A 22,398-nucleotide genomic window follows, 5' to 3' on the forward strand; every position below is an offset into this window, starting at 1 on the left:
ATATATATATATATACATATTTTATTTATTATACTTAATCGCCATCTCCCGCTGTCGCGGGTTAGCACAGGAAGCGACGAGGATTGGCCAAAACTACCCACGTACACATGTATATACATAAATATATACATAATTATTTGATTTGATTTTATAACCCCTGGACCCCTTTTATGGGTACCTGCAGATTTAAGACTATACTACAAGCTGTAGCAGGGAAATGTTGGACTCCTTAGGAGTAAGTAGTATTTCAACAAATCTGTACTCAATTTTGTCAAGAGAAATGGTGGCAGTCCCCTTAAAATGACTTTCCACTTGTGGCATAATCCCAATCCGGCAGAGTCAAGTGAAACCTACCACACACACAAACATGGGATAAAGTGAAAGAAGGCCTTAATTGTTTATCATCCAGTTGAAAGCAATCTTCAGGATTCTCATTGTAAGGACTTGGGAGTCAACATCATCCCTAACCTGTTACTTTAGTCCCATCCTGAGAGAATAAATTAGGAGATAAACTGTGTGCTGGCAAATATAATAATATTTAAATGTATGGATAAATGTATGGATAAGGATATGTTTAGCTTGTTATTCATATCCTACACAAGACCAAAATTAGAATATGCTTCTCAAGTTTGGCCACCACACTTAAAACACAAACAGCTAATAAAGAAGGTCTAGAGAGGGCAACAGATGGTACTCAATTAAGAAAGGTTATTTACAATAATAGCAAGAGGCTTTAAATTTTCCCACCTTGGAAAAGAAGAGTGGTGTGTGACCTGATCACAACATTAAAGTTTTAAAACAGACATCATGTGGACAGTGAATAGTTCTTTGAGAGAAGTAGAAACTGAGTAACTAGAGGACTAAACATGAAATTAAGCGAGAAATTTCTTAAGAAAGATGTAAAGAAGTACATTTATACTATAAAAGTGGTGGATGAATTGAAAAGATTGACTGAGGATATTGTTAATGTAGGCAGCATACTTAAATTTATGTACTCGTATATCAAAGAGAATGTTCTAGAGATGGGGACCAGTGAGTGTAAAAATCCATCCTCTATACAGTATACACACAGCATACACAAATTCAAAAAGCTATAATAGGGAATGTTCAAGAGATGGGACCTTAAGAGTGTAAAACTCCCTCCCCATACAGTACAAATATATAAATATAAGTAAGTGTGAGGTGTGTAAGGGATGGAACAAATTTGAGCAATGTAGTATACAAGACATAAAGTGGCTGGAGGAAACCATGGAAGGATCTTTGGGACCTGGCTGTGGATAGAGGGTTGTGGTTTTAGTGCAATGCACATGACACGCAGAGAGTGCATGTGAGTGAAAAAGGCCTTATCTTCAATTGTTCCTGGTGCTACCTCACTAACATGAGAAATAGTGAACATGTATGAAAAAAGAATGTAGGTTTGCGGCAGGGTGTGTGATGTCTCCATGGTTGTTTAATTTGTTTATGGATGGGGTTGTTAGGGAGGTAAATGCAAGAGTCCTGGAAAGAGGGGCAAGTATGAAGTCTGTTGGGGATGAGAGAGCTTGGGAAGTGAGTCAGTTGTTGTTCGCTGATGATACAGCGCTGGTGGCTGATTCATGTGAGAAACTGCAGAAGCTGGTGACTGAGTTTGGTAAAGTGTGTGGAAGAAGAAAGGTTATTAGGTACAGTAGGGGTGAGGGTCAAGTCAATTGGGAGGTGAGTTTGAATGGAGAAAAACTGGAGGAAGTGAAGTGTTTTAGATATCTGGGAGTGGATCTGTCAGCGGATGGAACCATGGAAGCGGAAGTGGATCATAGGGTGGGGGGGGGGCGAAAATTTTGGGAGCCTTGAAAAAGTATAAAAAAAAAAAAAAAAAAAAAAAAAAAATATATATATATATATATATATATATATATATATATATATATATATATATATATATATATATATATATTTTCAAACTATTCGCCATTTCCCGCATTAGCGAGGTAGCGTTAAGAACAGAGGACTGGGCCTTTGAGGGAATACCCTCACCTGGCCCAATTCTCTGTTCCTTCTTTTGGAAAAAAAAAAAAAAAAAAAAACGAGAGGGGAGGATTTCCAGCCCCCCGCTCCCTCCCTTTTAGTCGCCTTCTACGACACGCAGGGAATACGTGGGAAGTATTCTTTCTCCCCTATCCCCAGGGATAATATATATATATATATATATATATATATATATATATATATATATATATATATATATATTTTTTGCCACTGTCTCCCGCGTTTGCGAGGTAGCGCAAGGAAACAGACGAAAGAAATGGCCCAACCCACCCCCATACCCATGTATATACATACTTCCACACACGCAAATATACATACCTACACAGCTTTCCATGGTTTACCCCAGACGCTTCACATGCCCTGATTCAATCCACTGACAGCACGTCAACCCCGGTATACCACAACGATCCAATTCACTCTATTCCTTGCCCTCCTTTCACCCTCCTGCATGTTCAGGCCCAGATCACACAAAATCTTTTTCACTCCATCTTTCCACCTCCAATTTGGTCTCCCACTTCTCCTTGTTCCCTCCACCTCCGACACATATATCCTTTTGGTCAATCTTTCCTCACTCATTCTCTCCATGTGCCCAAACCATTTCAAAACACCCTCTTCTGCTCTCTCAACCACGCTCTTTTTATTTCCACACATCTCTCTTACCCTTACGTTGCTTACTCGATCAAACCACCTCACACCACACATTGTCCTCAAACATCTCATTTCCAGCACATCCATCCTCCTGCGCACAACTCTATCCATAGCCCACGCCTCGCAACCATACAACATTGTTGGAACCACTATTCCTTCAAACATACCCATTTTTGCTTTCCGATTTTCGCCCCCTCCCCCACCCTGTGATCCACTTCTGCTTCCATGGTTCCATCCGCTGCCAGATCCACTCCCAGATATCTAAAACACTTTACTTCCTCCAGTTTTTCTTCATTCAAACTTACCTCCCAATTGACTTGACCCTCAACCCTACTGTACCTAATAACCTTGCTCTTATTCACATTTACTCTTAACTTTCTTCTTTCACACACTTTACCAAACTCAGTCACCTGCTTCTGCAGTTTCTCACATGAATCAGCCACCAGCGCTGTATCATCATCATCATAAATATATATATATATATATATATATATATATATATATATTTATTAATTATTCATTTATTTTATTATACTTTGTCACTGTCTCCCGCGTTAGCGAGGTAGCGCAAGGAAACAGACGAAAGAATGGCCAAACACACCCACATACACATATATATACATAAATGCCCACTCACGCACATATACATTCCTATACATTTTAACTTATACATACATATACATACACAGATATATACACATGCACATATTCATACATTTTGCCTTCATCCATTCCCACCACCACCCCATCACACATGAAATGATACCCCTCTCCCCCGGCATGCGTGCGAGGTAGCATTAGGAAAGGACAACAAAGGCCACATTCATCCACACTCAGACTCTAGCTGTCATGTGTAATGCACTGAAACCACATCTCCCTTTCCACATCCAGGCCCCACAAAACTTTCCATGGTTTACCCTATACGCTTCACATACCCTGGTTCAATCCACTGACAGCACATCAACCACGGTATATATATATATATATATCTATATATATCTATATATATATATATATATATATATATATATATATATATATATATACACACACATATGTATATATAGAGGTGTTACTGGACTCCCAACTACTTGATATTACGTCACAAGTGAGGAGTCACCTTTGGAAAGGCTGTTAAAGAACTCATTCCAGAGAAGCCTCCATTTCTAATGCTAGAAATTGGTTCTGGGATGACTATTATAAAATTAATAAGAAAATAAATAAATATATATATATATATATATTTCTTTCCTCCATACTTATTTGCACTTTCCTACATCAGGGAGGTAGGGCTAAGAACAGACAAAGAAAAGGCCTCATTTGCTCACATCCACCCTCTAGCTGTCATGTGTATGAACTGAAAACATAACCCCCGTGCAAAAAGTCCTATAGACCTTTCTCTGGTTTCCCCTTAATGCTTCATATGCCCTGGTTCAGTCCACTGACAGTACTTTAACCCATACTGCATCATTCTAAATAACTATCAGGTGCATTCCTTTTACCTTCCTACATATTATGGACCTCAGCAGCTAAAATCTTGTTCTCTCCAGCCTCCCTTTTCCAATTTGGTCTCCCCCCTCCCCTTGTTTCCTCCATTTCTGACACATTATCCTCTTTGTCAACTGATCCTTACTCATTCTTCCATTAGTCTAAACCATGTCAGCACACTCTCTTCAGCTTTCTCAACCATACTCTTCTTATTATCACACTTCTCTTTCACCATATCATTCCTTACTTGATCAACCCTTCTCACACAACACACAGTCCTCAAACATTTCATTTTCAATACATTTACCCTCTTCCATACATTCTCATCTATGGCCATGCCCAAGATCCATACAACACCATCAAGACTACTTCATCGTCTTACACATTCACTGTTTCCTGCATTAGCAAGGTAGTGTTAAGAACAGAGGAACTGAGCCTTAGAGGGAGTATCCTCACCTGGCCCCCTTCTCTGTTCCTTCTTTTGAAAAATTAAAAACGAGAGGGGTGAATTTCCAGCCTCCCAATCCCTCTCCTTTTAGTCGCCCTCTACAACATGCAGGAAATACGTGGGAAGTATTCTTTCTCACCTATCCCCAGGGATAAATTAAGACTACTATACCTTCAAATAATCCTATTTTTCCCTCCCAGATAGTGACCTCTTTTTCCACATATTCTTCAGTGCCCCTAGAACCTTTGCCTCCTCTCACCCATCTATGACTCTTTTCAGCTTCCATGGTTTCATTCACTGCCATGTCCACTCCCAGATATCAAAAATACTTCACTTTCTCCAAGTTTTCCTCATTCAAACTCACACCCCAACAAGCTAAGCTCTTCACACTGCTAAAGCTAATAACCTTGCTTATTCACATTTACTCTCAACTTTCCCTTTTCCCACACTCTTCCAAACTGCTGCAGTTTTTCACTCAAATCTGCCTCCAATGCTATGTCATCAGCAAACAACTGACTTGCCTCATAGGACCCCCCCTCACCCTCCACAGGCTGCAGACCTGCACCTTGCTCCAAGACCCTTGCTTTACCTCCCTGACCATCCCATTCATAAACAAACTAAAAGAACCATGATGACTTCCCACACCCCTGTCAGAGATTCACCCTCACCAGGAACCACTCACCCTCTTCTCTACCTACTCGCACACACACCTTATTCTCTTGAGAAAAACTCCTCGCTGCTTTTAATAGCTTTCCTTCTCCACCATATACTAGTAAAACCTTCCTCAAAGCATACAAATCCTTCGGCTTCACCAAGTATTTCTCACAGAAATTCTTCACACATCCTCTACCACTCCTGGAACCATATTTATTTCACTCCAATGTGATGCTCTGTGTACATCACCACCCTCTCAATCATCATCCTCCCATACAACTTATGAGGTATATTCAAATTTTTACCTTTGTAATTTGAGTACTCACTTTTGTACCTCTTGCCTTTATTCAGTGGTTCCATGCATGCATTCCAGCAATCCTCAGGCACCTCACCATGATCTATACATAAAATGGAAATCCTAACTTATCAGTCACAAACACAATTACCTGCGCTTCACTACCTCTTCTCCCTTCACCATATCACTTGCCATGACACCCACTTTTCATACCTCCCTGACCCAAATTCTCTACAAACCTTCAACAGACTCAACTCCACCTCTTCTTCACCTCATCTGTTACCTCATTACCTGCCTGCTACCATATTCCCGTTTGCCCAATCAGTGATGCTTCCATTTGTTTTCTTGTCTACTCATACTATTAACCTCCTTTCAAAGTACCTTTTTATTCTCCCTGAAGGTTGCCGATACTTGCCTTCCCCAATTCTCATTTGTCCTCTTTTTTAGTCTCTGTACCTTCTTCTTGGCCTCCTCCCACATCCTTTACATATCCCAAATACTTGTAATCCTTGTCTGGAAGTACCACCCATTCCCATCACTTTTCTCTTTCACTGTCACCTTTACTTTTTAATTCCACCACACACTACCCTTTCTCACCTTCTAAATGCCACACACTTCTCTCACACATGCCAGCACTGCATCCCTAAATACTTCCATTCCTCATCAACTCCCCTAGCTTTGTTTATTCTCATCTATTGCCTTTCTACATTCAGTCTCTCCTAGTATTTGTTCTCACAAGTCAGTTTTCAGAGCTCACTTTCACTACCCTTGTCTTACTCATATCATTTCCTCTTTTCCTAAAGCCTATAAAACCTTGCCTCCACCAGGTAATGATTAGACATCCCATCAGCTGCCACTCTCAGCACAGACATATCTAACAATGCCCACTTCCAATCTTCCCCACTTACTCATGTATACTCATGTATGTCCCTCATTTTAAACCAGGCATTCCAATCACAAGTCCTTTTCCACCACATAACTCCACAACACACAATGTTCACCATTTCTATTCACCTCACTGAATACCCCATGCTCACCCCAATTATACTCTTCAACATTACCCACTTTCACATTCATATCACCTTTCACTAATATCCAATCTCGTGCATCAAAACTGCTGACACACTCACTCAGGTGCTTCTAAAACACTTACCTCTCTTCATGGCCAAGTGCATAAGCACTAATAATCAACGACTTCTCATAATCCACTCTCATTTTTACCCACATCAGTCTACAGCTCACTTTCGTACACTCTTTTACACATTCCCACAACTTCTGCTTCAGCAGAAATGCTACACCTTACTTAGCTTTTGTCTTTTACACTAATATCTAATCCTAATTCCTAAACCAATCTTTCCCCCTTACAATTTGAGCTTTGTTCTAATCAGAGCTAACACATCCAGATTCCTTTCCTTAAACATACTACCTACCACTCTTTTTTTCTCATCCTGGTTAAATCCAAACAAATTCAGAACCCCAGCCTGAGTTTTCAAGGAGGATAAGCACTCCTCACTTGACTTTGTCTTGTGCTCCATATTTTAGAAATTAAAAAGGTTTTCAGCTCTCTGCTCCTGCCCCTGTCATGACATACAGGGAATACATGGGTAGTATTCTTTTTTTCTTCCCTATTTCCATATATATACAAAAAGGAAATATGTATAAATATTAATATTTTTTAAACTTAATCGCTGTTTCCCTCATCAGCGAGGTAGCGCCAGGAAACAGATGAAGAATGGCCCATCCACTCATATACAAGTATATATACATAAACTTCCATACACGCACATATACATATCAACATATACATACATATACATATCAACATATACATACATAGACATATACATATATACACATGTACATATTCGTACTTGCTTGCCTTCTTCCATTCCTGGTGCAATGCAACCCAATCCCACATGAAAGAGCATCACTACCCCCTGCTTCAGTGAGGTAGTGCCAGGAAAACGGACAAAAAAGACCACATTCGCTCAAACTTAGTCTCTAGCTGTCATGTGTAAGGCACCGAAACCACAACTCCCTATCCACATCCAGGCCCCACAGACCTTTCTGTGGTTTACCCCAGATGTTTCACAAGTCTTGGTTTAGTCCACTGGCAGCACATCGACCCTGGTATACCATATCGTTCCAGTTCACTCTATTCCTTGCACACCTCTCACCTTCATGTATGTTCAGGCCCCAATCGCTTAAAATCTTTTTCACTCCATCCTTCCACCTCCAATGTGGTCTCCCACTTCTGCTTGTTCCCTCCACCTATGACAAATATACCCTCTTTGTCACTCTTTCCTCACTCGTTCTCTCCATATGTCAAAACCATTTCAACACACCCTCTTCTGCTCTCTCAACCACACTTTTTATTTTCACACATCTCTCTTACCCTTCCATTACTTGCTCGATCAAACCACCTCACACCACATATTGTCCTCAGACATTTCATTTCCACCACATTCACCTTCCTCCATACAACCCTATCTATAGCCCATGCCTCAAAACCATATAACAATGTTGGAACTATTCCTTCAAACATACCCATTTTTGCTCTCTACAATAACGTTCTCTCCTTCCACAACGTTCTCTCCTTCCACACATTCTTCATTACTCCCAAAACTCCCCCCCCCCACCCTGTGACTCACTTCCACTTCCTCCAATTTTTCTCAGCCTTACTGAACTAATAACCTTACTCTTATTCACATTTACTCTTAACTTTCTCCTTTCACACATTTTTCCAAACTCAGTCACCAAATTCTGCTGTTTCTCACTTGAATCAGCCAATACAGCTGTATCATCGACAAACAACTGACTCCCTTCCCAGGCCCTCTCATCCCTAAGAGACTGCATACTTGCCCCTCTCTCCAAAACTCTTGCACACCATTCACCCTCCTGCATGTTCATCCCCTGATTGCTCAAAATCTTTTTCACTCCATCCTTCCATCTCCAGTTTGGTTCAAAATCTTTTGCACTCCATCCTTTCATCTCCAATTTGGTCCCCCTTTTTTTCTTGTTCCCTTCACTCCTGACACATATATCCTCTTTGTCAGCCTTTCCTCCGAAAGTCCAAACCTTTTCAACATACTTTCTTCTCTCTCAACCACATTCATTTTATTACCATACATCTCTCTTACCCTTTCATTATTTACACGATCAAACTAAACTCCACTTGCATGAGGTCATACTGTGACTGAAAAGTCACCCTTGGGAGGCTACATCAATGGGAATACAGTTTTGTCAAAAAACTTATCACCCAAAAGGAGTCTACATTTCCTTACTACAGGAAATAGCAAATCCTTGGGCTGCAAGAATGTCTGAAAAGAGGTCTTGAACTGATTATGGATATATTAATTAATATAATACATTGATTATTGTAGGGCCCCCTTCTCCACGGGCTTTTGCAGCTATAAGGCTGTACTCTTCCAGCAGGAGAGAAAAGATGAATCATATTGTGGGAAGAAATTCTTTTTTATGAAACTACTCCTTGTTGCCAAATGATGATACAGCCTCACCAATATACATACATAAATATTTTTTTTTTTTTTTTTTTATACTTTGTCGCTGTCTCCCACGTTTGCGAGGTAGCGCAAGGAAACAGACGAAAGAAATGGCCCAACCCCCCCCCCATACACATGTATATACATATGTCCACACACGCAAATATACATACCTACACAGCTTCACATGCCTTGATTCAATCCACTGACAGCACGTCAACCCCGGTATACCACATCGCTCCAATTCACTCTATTCCTTGCCCTCCTTTCACCCTCCTGCATGTTCAGGCCCCGATCACACAAAATCTTTTTCACTCCATCTTTCCACCTCCAATTTGGTCTCCCTCTTCTCTTCATTCCCTCCACCTCCGACACATATATCCTCTTGGTCAATCTTTCCTCACTCATTCTCTCCATGTGCCCAAACCACTTCAAAACACCCTCTTCTGCTCTCTCAACCACGCTCTTTTTATTTCCACACATCTCTCTTACCCTTACGTTACTCACTCGATCAAACCACCTCACACCACACATTGTCCTCAAACATCTCATTTCCAGCACATCCATCCTCCTGCGCACAACTCTATCCATAGCCCACGCCTCGCAACCATACAACATTGTTGGAACCACTATTCCTTCAAACATACCCATTTTTGCTTTCCGAGATAATGTTCTCGACTTCCACACATTCTTCAAGGCCCCCAGAATTTTCGCCCCCTCCCCCACCCTATGATCCACTTCCGCTTCCATGGGTCCAGATATATATATATATATATATATATATATATATATATATATATATATATATATATATATTTTTTTTTTCATACTATTTGCCATTTCCCGCGTTAGCGAGGTAGCGTTAAGAACAGAGAACTGGGCCTTAGAGGGAATATCCTCACCTGACCCCCTTCTCTGTTCCTTCTTTTGGAAAATTAAAAAAAATGAGACGGGAGGATTTCCAGCCACCCACTCCCTCCCCTTTTAGTCGCCTTCTACAACACGCAGGGAATACGTGGGAAGTATTCTTTCTCCCCTATCCCCAGGGATAATATATATATATATATATATATATATATATATATATATATATATATATATATATATATATATGATCTCTAATTATGTATTACAAGGAAAGTTTTAAACTCATGTAGCCTCATCTCTTAAGTCTGTATATATCTGTACCATGTCTTTTCTCCTATATGTGTACAAACACACATACACACAACCCAGCATAAGCCAGGTACCCATTCATCAAGCCTCAAGGGGAGGATGAACAACTGAGAATGATTGTGAAGGACTCGAACACAAGTAGGTGTGTGTATGTTTGTATATGAATGAACTGTGTGTTTGTGTGCATATGTAATTAACTATATGTATTCAACAAGGAGGTAGTTTTGCTTTCATGGCACTCCCATCTTTTGAACACTAATGGGGTCTCAAATCTTGAATACTCTACGCTATCAAACAACTTCTTAGATTTATGTATGCTCTGTGTGTGTGTGTGTGTGTGTGTGTGTGTGTGTGTGTGTGTGTGTGTGTGTGTGGACTATGCCTGCAAGCTTATACTCTGTAAATGAGAAGTCACCTTAAACGAGACTGTATCATCATGAAAAAAACGAAGAGTACAGTCTAATTAAGGAGCTTCTTATTCAAAATTAGCCCATCATTTTCCTTCTGCTACTTGGAGTGCAGCCTCGAAACTGGAGGGTCTTGCTTGAGGATATATGTGTCGGAGGTGGAGGGAACGAGGAGAAGAGGGAGACCAAATTGGAGGTGGAAAGATGGAGTGAAAAAGATTTTGTGTGATCGGGGCCTGAACATGCAGGAGGGTGAAAGGAGGGCAAGGAATAGAGTGAATTGGAGCGATGTGGTATACAGGGGTTGACGTGCTGTCAGTGGATTGAATCAAGGCATGTGAAGCGTCTGGGGTAAACCATGGAAAGCTGTGTAGGTATGTATATTTGCGTGTGTGGACGTGTGTATGTACATGTGTATGGGGGGGGGGGGTTGGGCCATTTCTTTCGTCTGTTTCCTTGCGCTACCTCGCAAACGCGGGAGACAGCGACAAAGTATAAAAAAAAAAAAAAATATATATATATATATATATATATATATATATATATATATATATATATATATATATATATATATATATATATGTGTGTGTGTGTATAGAGAGAGAGAGTGAATTGGAACGATGTGGTATACTGGGGTCGACATGCTGTCAGAGAATTGAACCAGGGCATGTGAAGTGTCAGGGGTAAACCATGGAAAGTTTTGTGGGGCCTAGATGTGAAAAGGGAGCTGTGGTTTCAGTGCATTACACATGACAGCTAGAGACGGTGAGAACGAATGTGGTCGTTTTTTTCCTAACGAAACCTCGCGTGCGTGCAGGGGAGAGGCATGCCATTTCATGTGTGGCAGGGTGGTGACAGGAATGGCTGAGGACATTAAGTATGAATATGTACATGTGTATATATGTATCTGTGTGTATTATATGTATGTATACATTGAAATGTATAGGTATGTACATGTGTGTGTGTGGGCATGTATGTATATACATGTGTGTGTGGGTGGATTGGGCTATTCTTTCGTCTGTTTCCTTGCACTACCTCACTAACACGGGAAACAGCAACAAAGTATAATAAAATAGATAGGGGAGAAAGAATACTTCCCACGTTTTCCCTGCGTGTCGTAGAAGGCGACTAAAAGGGGAGGGAGCCGGGGGGGCTGGAAATCCTCCCCTCTCTTTTTTTTTTTAATTTTCCAAAAGAAGGAACAGAGAATTGGGCCAGGTGAGGGTATTCCCTCAAAGGCCCAGTCCTCTGTTCTTAACGCTACCTCGCTAATGCGGGAAATGGCGAATAGTTTGAAAGAAAGAAAAATATATATATATATATATTTTTTTTTTTTTTTTTTTTTTTTTTTTTTTTTTTTTTATACTTTGTCGCTGTCTCCCGCGTCTGCGAGGTAGCGCAAAGGAAACAGACGAAAGAAATGGCCCAACCCCCCCCCCCATACACATGTACATACACACGTCCACACACGCAAATATACATACCTACACAGCCTTCCATGGTTTACCCCAGACGCTTCACATGCCTTGCTTCAATCCACTGACAGCACGTCAACCCCTGTATACCACATGACTCCAATTCACTCTATTTCTTGCCCTCCTTTCACCCTCCAGCATGTTCAGGCCCCGATCACACAAAATCTTTTTCACTCCATCTTTCCACCTCCAATTTGGTCTCCCTCTTCTCCTCGTTCCCTCCACCTCCGACACATATATCCTCTTGGTCAATCTCTCCTCACTCATTCTCTCCATGTGCCCAAACCATTTCAAAACACCCTCTTCTGCTCTCTCAACCACGCTCTTTTTATTTCCACACATCTCTCTTACCCTTACGTTACTTACTCGATCAAACCACCTCACACCACACATTGTCCTCAAACATCTCATTTCCAGCACATCCATCCTCCTGCGCACATCTCTATCCATAGCCCACGCCTCGCAACCATACAACATTGTTGGAACCACTATTCCCTCAAACATACCCATTTTTGCTTTCCGAGATAATGTTCTCGACTTCCACACATTTTTCAAGGCTCCCAAAATTTTCGCCCCCTCCCCCACCCTATGATCCACTTCCGCTTCCATGGTTCCATCCGCTGACAGATCCACTCCCAGATATCTAAAACACTTCACTTCCTCCAGTTTTTCTCCATTCAAATTCACCTCCCAATTGACTTGACCCTCACCCCTACTGTACCTAATAACCTTGCTCTTATTCACATTTACTCTCAACTTTCTTCTTCCACACACTTTACCAAACTCAGTCACCAGCTTCTGCAGTTTCTCACATGAATCAGCCACCAGCGCTGTATCATCAGCGAACAACAACTGACTCACTTCCCAAGCTCTCTCATCCCCAACAGACTTCATACTTGCCCCTCTTTCCAGGACTCTTGCATTTACCTCCCTTACAACCCCATCCATAAACAAATTAAACAACCATGGAGACATCACACACCCCTGCCGCAAACCTACATTCACTGAGAACCAATCACTTTCCTCTCTTCCTACACGTACACATGCCTTACATCCTCGATAAAAACTTTTCACTGCTTCTAACAACTTGCCTCCCACACCATATATTCTTAATACCTTCCACAGAGCATCTCTATCAACTCTATCATATGCCTTCTCCAGATCCATAAATGCTACAAACAAATCCATTTGCTTTTCTAAGTATTTCTCACATACATTCTTCAAAGCAAACACCTGATCCACACATCCTCTACCACTTCTGAAACCGCACTGCTCTTCCCCAATCTGATGCTCTGTACATGCCTTCACCCTCTCAATCAATACCCTCCCATATAATTTACCAGGAATACTCAACAAACTTATACCTCTGTAATTTGAGCACTCACTCTTATCCCCTTTGCCTTTGTACAATGGCACTATGCACGCATTCCGCCAATCCTCAGGCACCTCACCATGAGTCATACATACATTAAATAACCTTACCAACCAGTCAACAATACAGTCACCCCCTTTCTTAATAAATTCCACTGCAATACCATCCAAACCTGCTGCCTTGCCGGCTTTCATCTTCCGCAAAGCTTTTACTACCTCTTCTCTGTTTACCAAATCATTTTCCCTAACCCTCTCACTTTGCACACCACCTCGACCAAAACACCCTATATATATATAACCCTGGGGATAGGGGAGAAAGAATACTTGCTACGTATTCCCTGCGTGTCGTAGAACGCGACTAAAAGGGGAGGGAGCGGGGGCTGGAAATCCTCCCCTCTCTTTTTTTTTTTTTTAATTTTCCAAAAGAAGGAACAGAGAAGGGGGCCAAGTGAGGATATTCCCTTAAAGGCCCAGTTCTCTGTTCTTAACGCTATCTCGCTAATGCGGGAAATGGCGAATAGTTTGAAAAAAAAAAAAATATATATATATATATATATATAGATAGATAGATAGATAGATAGATAGATAGGTAGATAGAAAGATACATATACATTTTTTCTCCTTTCATTTCAAACTTTATTGTTATTTCCTGTGTTAGCAAGGCAGCACCAGGAAGAGACAAAGACAGGCCCCCATATGCTCATGCTCACATTCATTCTCTAGCTGTCATGTGTAATGCATTATATGTATATTTATTTATTTATTATAGTTTGTCGCTGTCTCCTGCGTTAGCGAGGTAGTGCAAGGAAACAGACGAAAGAATGGCCCAACCCACCCACATACTCTCAGTGTGAACGAATGTGGCCTTTGTTGTCTTTTCCTAGCACTATCTCATGCACATGTGGGGGGAGGGGGTTTCATTTCATGTGTGGTGGGGTGGCGACGGGAATGAATAAGGGCAGACAGTATGAGTTATGTACATGTGTATATATGTATATGTCTGTGTGTGTATATATATATATATGTATACATTGAGATGTATAGGTATGTATATGTGCGTGTGTGGACATGTATGTATATACATGTGTATGTGGGTGGGTTGGGCCATTCTTTCGCCTGTTTCCTTGCGCTACCTCGCTAACGCGAGAGACAGTGACAAACTATAATAAAAAAAAAAAATATATATATATATATATATATATATATATATATATATATATATATATATATATAGTTTTATGACCAGTAAAACAAACTGCATCATTTATATCTATCCTAGGGTGATCAAGTATAACCTCTAAATATAATGAACTTCCAAACTGGCTTCCATTAACAGATATATCATGAGTGGGTTTCTTAATAGCTTGATATATATATACAAGTATTATGCTCAGCTTTCCATCCAGCTACACCAATGCTAAATATACTCCTTTTATTTGCCTTTCCAATGTTTTGTCAACCCTTAGATAACACTAAATAATCAGGTGGCTGTGGTGACAAGTACTGACATACTTTAAGGCATGAAGTAAATGGTGAAGGTTAACTGAGGGAAAACTCCAAGTGATTACTGGGTTGCATGAAGAATTTACATCATGCTGTAAGATAGTGCCTGATCCAAGTCTCCCCTTGTTTCAGAAGGACTTGTCATCAAAGTCATCCAAGTTGAAACGTGAGGACCCATCCATGCTGAGCCCTCAAGGTCACTGCAGCCTACCACCTCACCACCCTAATCCACCAATCTCTGGGTCCATGCTGCTTCCACCAGGATCCCTTTGGCCTCAAGACAGTAATGTTAATGTTGAGGAGATTCTTCCCTGCCCAATCTGTGGTAAGCAATTTCCTAAGAAGAGAAAATCCAATCTACAAGTGCATCTAAGGACACATACTGGAGAGAGGCCATTTAAGTGTCAACAATGTGGTCGAGGTTTCAAACAGAAAGCACACCTAGAGAAACATCTTGAAAAGTCCTGCCATGTAATGTCAGAGTATGTGCCTTATCCATTTTTTCCAAAAATCTGAGCGGTGGGCAACATCTACCTGCTCAGTACCATGACCAAGAGGCTCATGCTCACTTTGGCTTAGCGACTCTACCTCAGTCCTGCCTCACTAAACTTAGGCTAATGCCAGAGAGGCAGTGACTACATCCCAGCTGAGTGTATGCATTACTCCCAACTTGTAACTCAACAATGTGATGTTGTCTGTGACAGTGACAAACTTGCCTATATTAAACAGTTAAGGTTTTGTCATGGACTGAGAAAACAGATGGCTTTAAACTGCTCATTTGTAGAGCATTCTGTGAATCTCCTGGATGAGATATGAATGAATAACTGTAAGTAATAGGTATGACTTTGAACTTTTTCTTACTACATTATGTCAACACGGGTACAGCCGTCCGATATTAGTTTTGTATTCACATGTACGTACAATTCTTAATGAATTTAGCATCATCTGAGTTATTATAGCTGACTCTCCAGCTTCCATACTTGTATCTTATGTATATACTTTATTAAAATCCTGTACAGAGAGCATTACAACATAGAGTTTTGATCTTTTAGCTTAGTATCTAATTAGTGCCCTGCAATGGTTCATCACTTCCCTCCATAACTCATGTGTCATATGTCCACATTTTATATTCCAGAATACTATATTTACTGTACTATATGTATATAAATATATAGATATATATAAAAAATTTTATATGTATTATTAAGTATGCAAAAAGGTGAAATTTTATAAAATTAATTTTAGTTAAGAATATAGGAGATGTATAGCTTCAGCCTGTCTGAAGAACAAATGAAATATTTAATAATTAACTAAATGTTTACTGGGCATTCAATAATTACCCAAAGCCAGTGCGCTTCATTTTTCTGCTTCCATTAAGATAATGGCAATTTTTCATTGTAAATGCTCTCTTCCATCTTTTCAGATGTTTATGAATGATTGCCGTCAATTATTAATAATTACTTTCAATGCTTATATTAAATGGTTTTATAGTTGCTTTTTCTGAACAAATCCCTTACTACCATGTGTTACAATCACGATCTTGGTTTCCCACTATCTTCGCACACAGAAATATGCCGAGATCATCATATACCCATAAAATACATTGAAGTCCTTCATGAACTTTTGAAGTTCATACTCCAACGACCACTTTTTCAAAGATATTACTGATGTCACTTGAAAATGTTCATTCAACAGGCACAATCAGGCTACATTTACACCAGTTTCTTAAAATCTCTTGGAGACATACAAATCATACATTTCCTGATCTTCAGACAACTGTATATCTTTTTTCACACTATATCCTTTTCTCATTAACTATAGTGCACTACAAAGTCAGGGATAATTTACTGGAACAGTGCTTTTACTGTCACATAGTGCATACATACATCTTGTCCCTTCTTCATATTTCAGATGTCTCTGTTGGAATATTGTTCCTACTTCTTATTTTTTATTGTAATAACTTACAAATCCTTTTACTTTATGCTCTAATATTAAAAAAAATATTTCCCAGCAGTATAATCACAACCAATCTCATATCAAATATTTTCCAAAGTATCCTACAGACTTCCTTTTTGATGAAATAATTCATTACCAGGAAATTTATATTAGAACTGTGCAATTCTATAAACTGATAGAATAAAAAGATATTCTAGTTTAAGCATCTGTCCTTTTTGCATCAACAAAACTGAGATATATATATTGCATATGATACGAATATGATACGAATACTTCTTAGAGCTGAATGACTATGAATCTTTGCATTATAATGGTCCTTCATCTTATACTTTTAATATACATTAATACACTGATTATCCAGAACCAACTAACCAGTTTTTATATCTCAAACACAATAGTTTTACATTTCTACTAATGTTCATTTCATGGCTTATTTTCATGTGAAACATGATCTACAATAAGTAACACAAATGATATATTAGGCTGTTCAGGATAATCAAATTCTACTTAAATTGGATTTTAGTATTTACTGTATTGTTGTAGAGATTTTGGTTAGTTCTCCACAGCTAAACCAAACTTACCAAAGTACATGTGATATTTAAATTAAAGTGGATCATGTACAGAATTAGCATTAGGTTTAACTGTAGTATTCCTCAATACCGAGACAATTATAATTGTCCCTTAAAAAATCTATATACAGTATATATATATTTATATATATAAAAAATATTGGTATTCATTTGATGCAGAATGGAAGTCTAATTCCAGGGCAGGGCACTAGCAGCTGCACTTTAACATAGCCTTTGGACCGAATTGTTAATCATTACTTGAGTTTTGAGACTTAATCACTTGGTTGTGAGAATCAATTTTACTTATTGTGATATTTCTGAACTGACAACTTGGTGGTTAAGAGGCAAATTCTTCATGTAATTAGTACTTGTAAGTCAGTTTGAGAATTGATTAAGATGTTTGATTAATTCTTGAACAATGATTAAGAATTTTGCCCTCTGTTCATCTGTGGTTGAGGTCTGTAAATTCTGTATATAGAATTACTGTATAGTCATTATTTTAGTATTCTGTACCTATATGCACCCTTTATTGAAAATTCTGTCATCAATGAAATAAACACTATTTTCTGTCACTTGTGGACTGTTATTTGGAATCTGAGAATGGCAATGCTTAAATAAAAGAAAATTATTCGGAACCCAAAAATGGTATGATAATCAAATCTGAAAAAAGCAATAAAAACCTAAATATCATCATTAACAAAAAAGCAATTTCTAATATCCCTCATTTTCTCTCTATGAATTGATAATGCCTTACGGTCTTTCAGTGACTGACAGTGAGGGAAAGAGGAGATTTTGAATGGCAATTCCCAATGAGACAGTGAAAAACAGCTACATTTATTAAACAAGCATAGAAGTTTTCAGACAAATTTATCACTAAGATTATTTATTATTCATTCTATTATACATGATCACCATTTCTCACATCAGCGAGGTAGCACCAGGAAACAGACAAAGAATGGCCCATCCACTCATATATACATAAACGCCCATACACACACATATACATATACAGATATACAGATCCATAAACAGACATATACATATATATATATATATATATATATATATATATATATATATATATATATATATATATACAAGTACATATTCATGCTTGCCTTCATCCATTCCTGGTGCTGCCCCGCCACACATGAAACAGCATCGCTACCCCCTGCTTCACCAAGGTAGTGCCTGGAAAACAGACAGAAAAGGCCACATTCTTTTACACTCAGTCCCTGGCTGTCATGTGTAATGCATTATGTAATGCATTATCTAAGAGTTTAGTAATAGCTAATAAATTGGTTAAAAGTAATTCAAAACAACTTCTCCACATAATGTTAAAATAAAACAATACTTGAAAATCTTTGCTTTACTAAGTAAGCATAACAGGGAGAATACATCTTCAAACTTTGGGAAAAGCTTTGGGTGACAGCAAGTATACATAAATCTTATATTACAATCTGATGCTAAGAACTGAATAACCAGGAAAACTGTGCTAAAGTGCACAGCAGTAACTATGCATCCATACATAAGAGAAACGAAAAACAATTATTTGCATCTTGTGAAGATAATTTGATGTTACCCTTATGGGTCAGGTCAAGCACATCTTGACTAAATCTGGGTGATTTCAAGGGTATAGTGAACATGAAGGTGCCAAGGTGGCCTTTCTGGTTTTAAGGGTGTTATGAATATGAAAGTCCAGTGAAAGTGGCTTCTGACTTGCCTCTTAAGTGTTGGGTTGAAGGGCCAGTGGTAACTTTTTAAAACTGATGTGAGTCTAGTTTTCTACTTATTACTTACAATCATTTCTGTTTCCTACACTTGGCACCCTAACACTGGTTTAGTAAAAATGCATTCAGTTTGACATATAAAATGTATCTTCACTAAACAAGGCCTTTGACCAGACCCTCTCAAAAAAAAACAAAAAAAAACTGGGGATAGGGGAGAAAGAGTATTTGCTGCATGACACAGAAGGCAACTAAAATGGGTGGGAGTGGGGGGCTAGAAATCCTCCCCTCTTGTATTACTTTACAAAAAGAAGGAACAGAGAAGGGGCAAAGAGATTTTTCCCCAAGCCTAGTTATCTCTTCTTGATACTACCTTGCTAATGTGGTACATGGTGAATATGAAAAAAAAAAAAGAAAATCATACCTGCCACAGTGGACACCCCTCATTGCAGCAAACACATCTAAAATATGTTTTCACATCTTAATCTATCTCCATCTCACCTTCATAAAACTAAACTGTTACAATTAACAGAGCCAAGTTCTTGGCACATGCAGTGGAGGTCCTCTGCTACGCACAGGACTTTACTGGATGTTCTGTACTGCAATGAGTGAATACTCATCATGGACGAAAATGGGAATGACTGTGAAGACAGTTCCTCCTAGACTCACAGCTGATGGGATAATAAGTAAACAGCAATGCTGACACCAGTGACATTGATTCAGAAAATGAAACAAGAGAAAAACTGCCAATAAATGAAAGATGCAAGAAAAACAAAAGCAGTCATAGCACTGGTCACTCCTCACTGTAGCATAAGTCACAACAAATAAGTTAAAATGGACTTCCTTCTCAATTCTAATACTGCAACCCAATACAACTTGCTGCATCACACAAGGCCAAAACATCCAAATACTCAATTTTGGTGAGCATCTGCTGCAGAGAAATAAGTACTTACCTATTCAGTATTACCTATTTGTACCAAATGAAGAGAAAATTCTACAATCATTGACCCCAACTCCTTAAACTTTATCATCATACAACTTTTTAAACTTTAGTACGTCATCAGCATTTACAATATCACCACTTTCTTCCCTGACTTCTGTAAACATGAGAAATAAAGAGGCCTCACCAGTGAAACAGAAAGCACTACAAAGCCATGCAAAGTGGCTCTGCTAATCCCTCAAAATTGCTATCATCATCATCTTGTAATGTGATAATTTATAATTTTTAAAGAAGATAAAAGGAAGGAATGAAAAGAGTAGTAACTGTTGGGATCACACAACACACCCAAATTCTTTCATGGTCCCTGGTTCTTACCAGCACCTAAAAGTAGATATGTACCACCCTCTGGGGCATCAGTGTATCAGTTCTCAGAGATGGAATTATTATGCAAACATTTACAATGCTTAGTCACGTTGGTGCAAGAACTGCATAGGGTTACACTCAACATAAGATTGTGATGACAAATTCACTCTAGGTGGGTATGTACAAGAAAAGTGCATCAGCCTAAAGTAAGCAGCTAGGTATCAGAGCATGATAAATATTACCTCTTTCCTGGCAACCATGTTCATAGATACAGCAGTAACTACCTTGGCATGCAGGTTGCTAGGTCCATCAGCAACTTCAGCATTGATCCTATTTCTACTTTCAATCAAATGATGCAATTTCCAAGAGGAGAAGTAGGGTAGCCTTCTCACACACACACACACACACAGAGGAACCACCTGTCACACCCAGTGAATCAGTGAAGAAGGAAGTCATTACTAACACTGAATGATATAAAATCTAAAAACATATTGTTTCCAAGATGGAGACAAATTTAAGTAGCAATAACAGATGCAGGTCATTCAAGATGAAAGGATAAATATTACCTCTACAGACATGAAATACAACAGTGTTTCTACAAGGGTAATGGAGAAGAATGGTTTGGAAATGTCTTGGAGGTAAAGTTAGGGGTTGATGAGAGGGCAAAAGCTAAACAAAGGGTACCACTACTGCTGATGCAGGAGCTGTGGGAGTGTGCGACAGTGTAAGAAAGCTCTAGAATGATGCAAGTAAAAGTAAAAATGGCTTGTGAGGGATAAGTGATTATTAGTGCTTATGCATCAGGCCATTAGAGGGGAGATCATGAGAAGCGTTTTGGGAGTGGCCGAGTGAATGTATCATCAGTTTTGATTCAAGAGACTGGGTGATGTAAATGCGAAGGTCAGGAATGTAACAGCTAAAGGTATAATTGAGGGGTATTGTGTATTCAGTATTATGAATGGAAAAAGTGAACAGCTTGTGGAGCTGTGTGCAGAAAAAGGACTGGTGATGGGAATACCTGGTTTAAAAAGAGGGACATACACAAGTATATGTATATGAGAAGGAAAGATGGTCAGCGAGCATTATTAGATTACATACTAATTGCCAGACATGCAAAAGAGAGACTCATATGTGCATGTACCGAGAGAAGCAAACTGGTGGGATGTCTGATAAATACCTTATGGAGGCGTAAGGTGAAGATTTGTAAAGGCTTTTGGAAAGAGGAAACAGAACAGGTGGTTTGCTGCAGTGATACATGGGTACTTAAAAGGTGGTCAGATCTGAGAGGGGTAGCTATTCCCAAAGGAAATTAGACATTGAAGCCAAATGCTGCAAGCTTCTGACTTCTCTCCCTGCTGGGAGACTTGAGGATTAAGTTTATGAGAGTAGAGCTTCTTATGGAATGGGTCAGATCATCTTTAATCACAGAGGCAGCTTTTGATCTGCTACCAACGACACTGAGTGTAGGTGTCAGGGATTAATTGATACTGTAGGTGCAGATGTGTGGGACAGGCCATCAAACACATTCTTGCAAGGATTATTAGGTCAGATGAGGGGACAGGCTGTCACGAAGTCGATGGAAACTTCATTAAGGTGACTTTGGGTATCTATAAAAGTTTTATGGATAGATTACACAGGAAACAATATCCCACGATGTGTTGTGTCATAATTTAGATAATGTTGAATGAAAACTTACTGAAAAAAGGCGGCGATACAGGGTTGATGTGCTGCTCGAGGGGGTGGGTTCGAGAGTGCTAATTAGGAAGACGAAGGGAAGCTATGCTTACCTACTCACTCCCTGAATCATCTCATTCAGCAACTGCTGCCATATCACAGGTAATGTAGGTGAA

The 22,398-nt window shown here is 39.2% G+C and overlaps 1 protein-coding gene across 5 annotated transcripts in view; it reads left to right on the forward strand.

Annotated features, from left to right (window-relative positions):
• The window catches only part of LOC139746781 (uncharacterized), a 155,402-nt gene extending 137,312 nt beyond the window's left edge, over positions 1-18,090 (forward strand). For 2 of the 5 annotated variants that reach the window (XM_071658320.1, XM_071658318.1), the window contains exon 5: positions 15,126-18,090. In XM_071658320.1, coding sequence (XP_071514421.1) covers positions 15,126-15,509 — 384 coding nt within the window. In that variant the 3' untranslated portion in view covers positions 15,510-18,090. The remainder of the gene's footprint in view (positions 1-15,125) is intronic. The other 3 variants (XM_071658323.1, XM_071658319.1, XM_071658321.1) reach the window with 3 other exon arrangements.
• The last annotated feature ends 4,308 nt before the right edge of the window (positions 18,091-22,398 follow it).

Source organism: Panulirus ornatus, chromosome 66 (genome assembly GCF_036320965.1).
Source record: "Panulirus ornatus isolate Po-2019 chromosome 66, ASM3632096v1, whole genome shotgun sequence".
NCBI classification, from domain to species: Eukaryota; Metazoa; Arthropoda; class Malacostraca; order Decapoda; family Palinuridae; genus Panulirus; species Panulirus ornatus.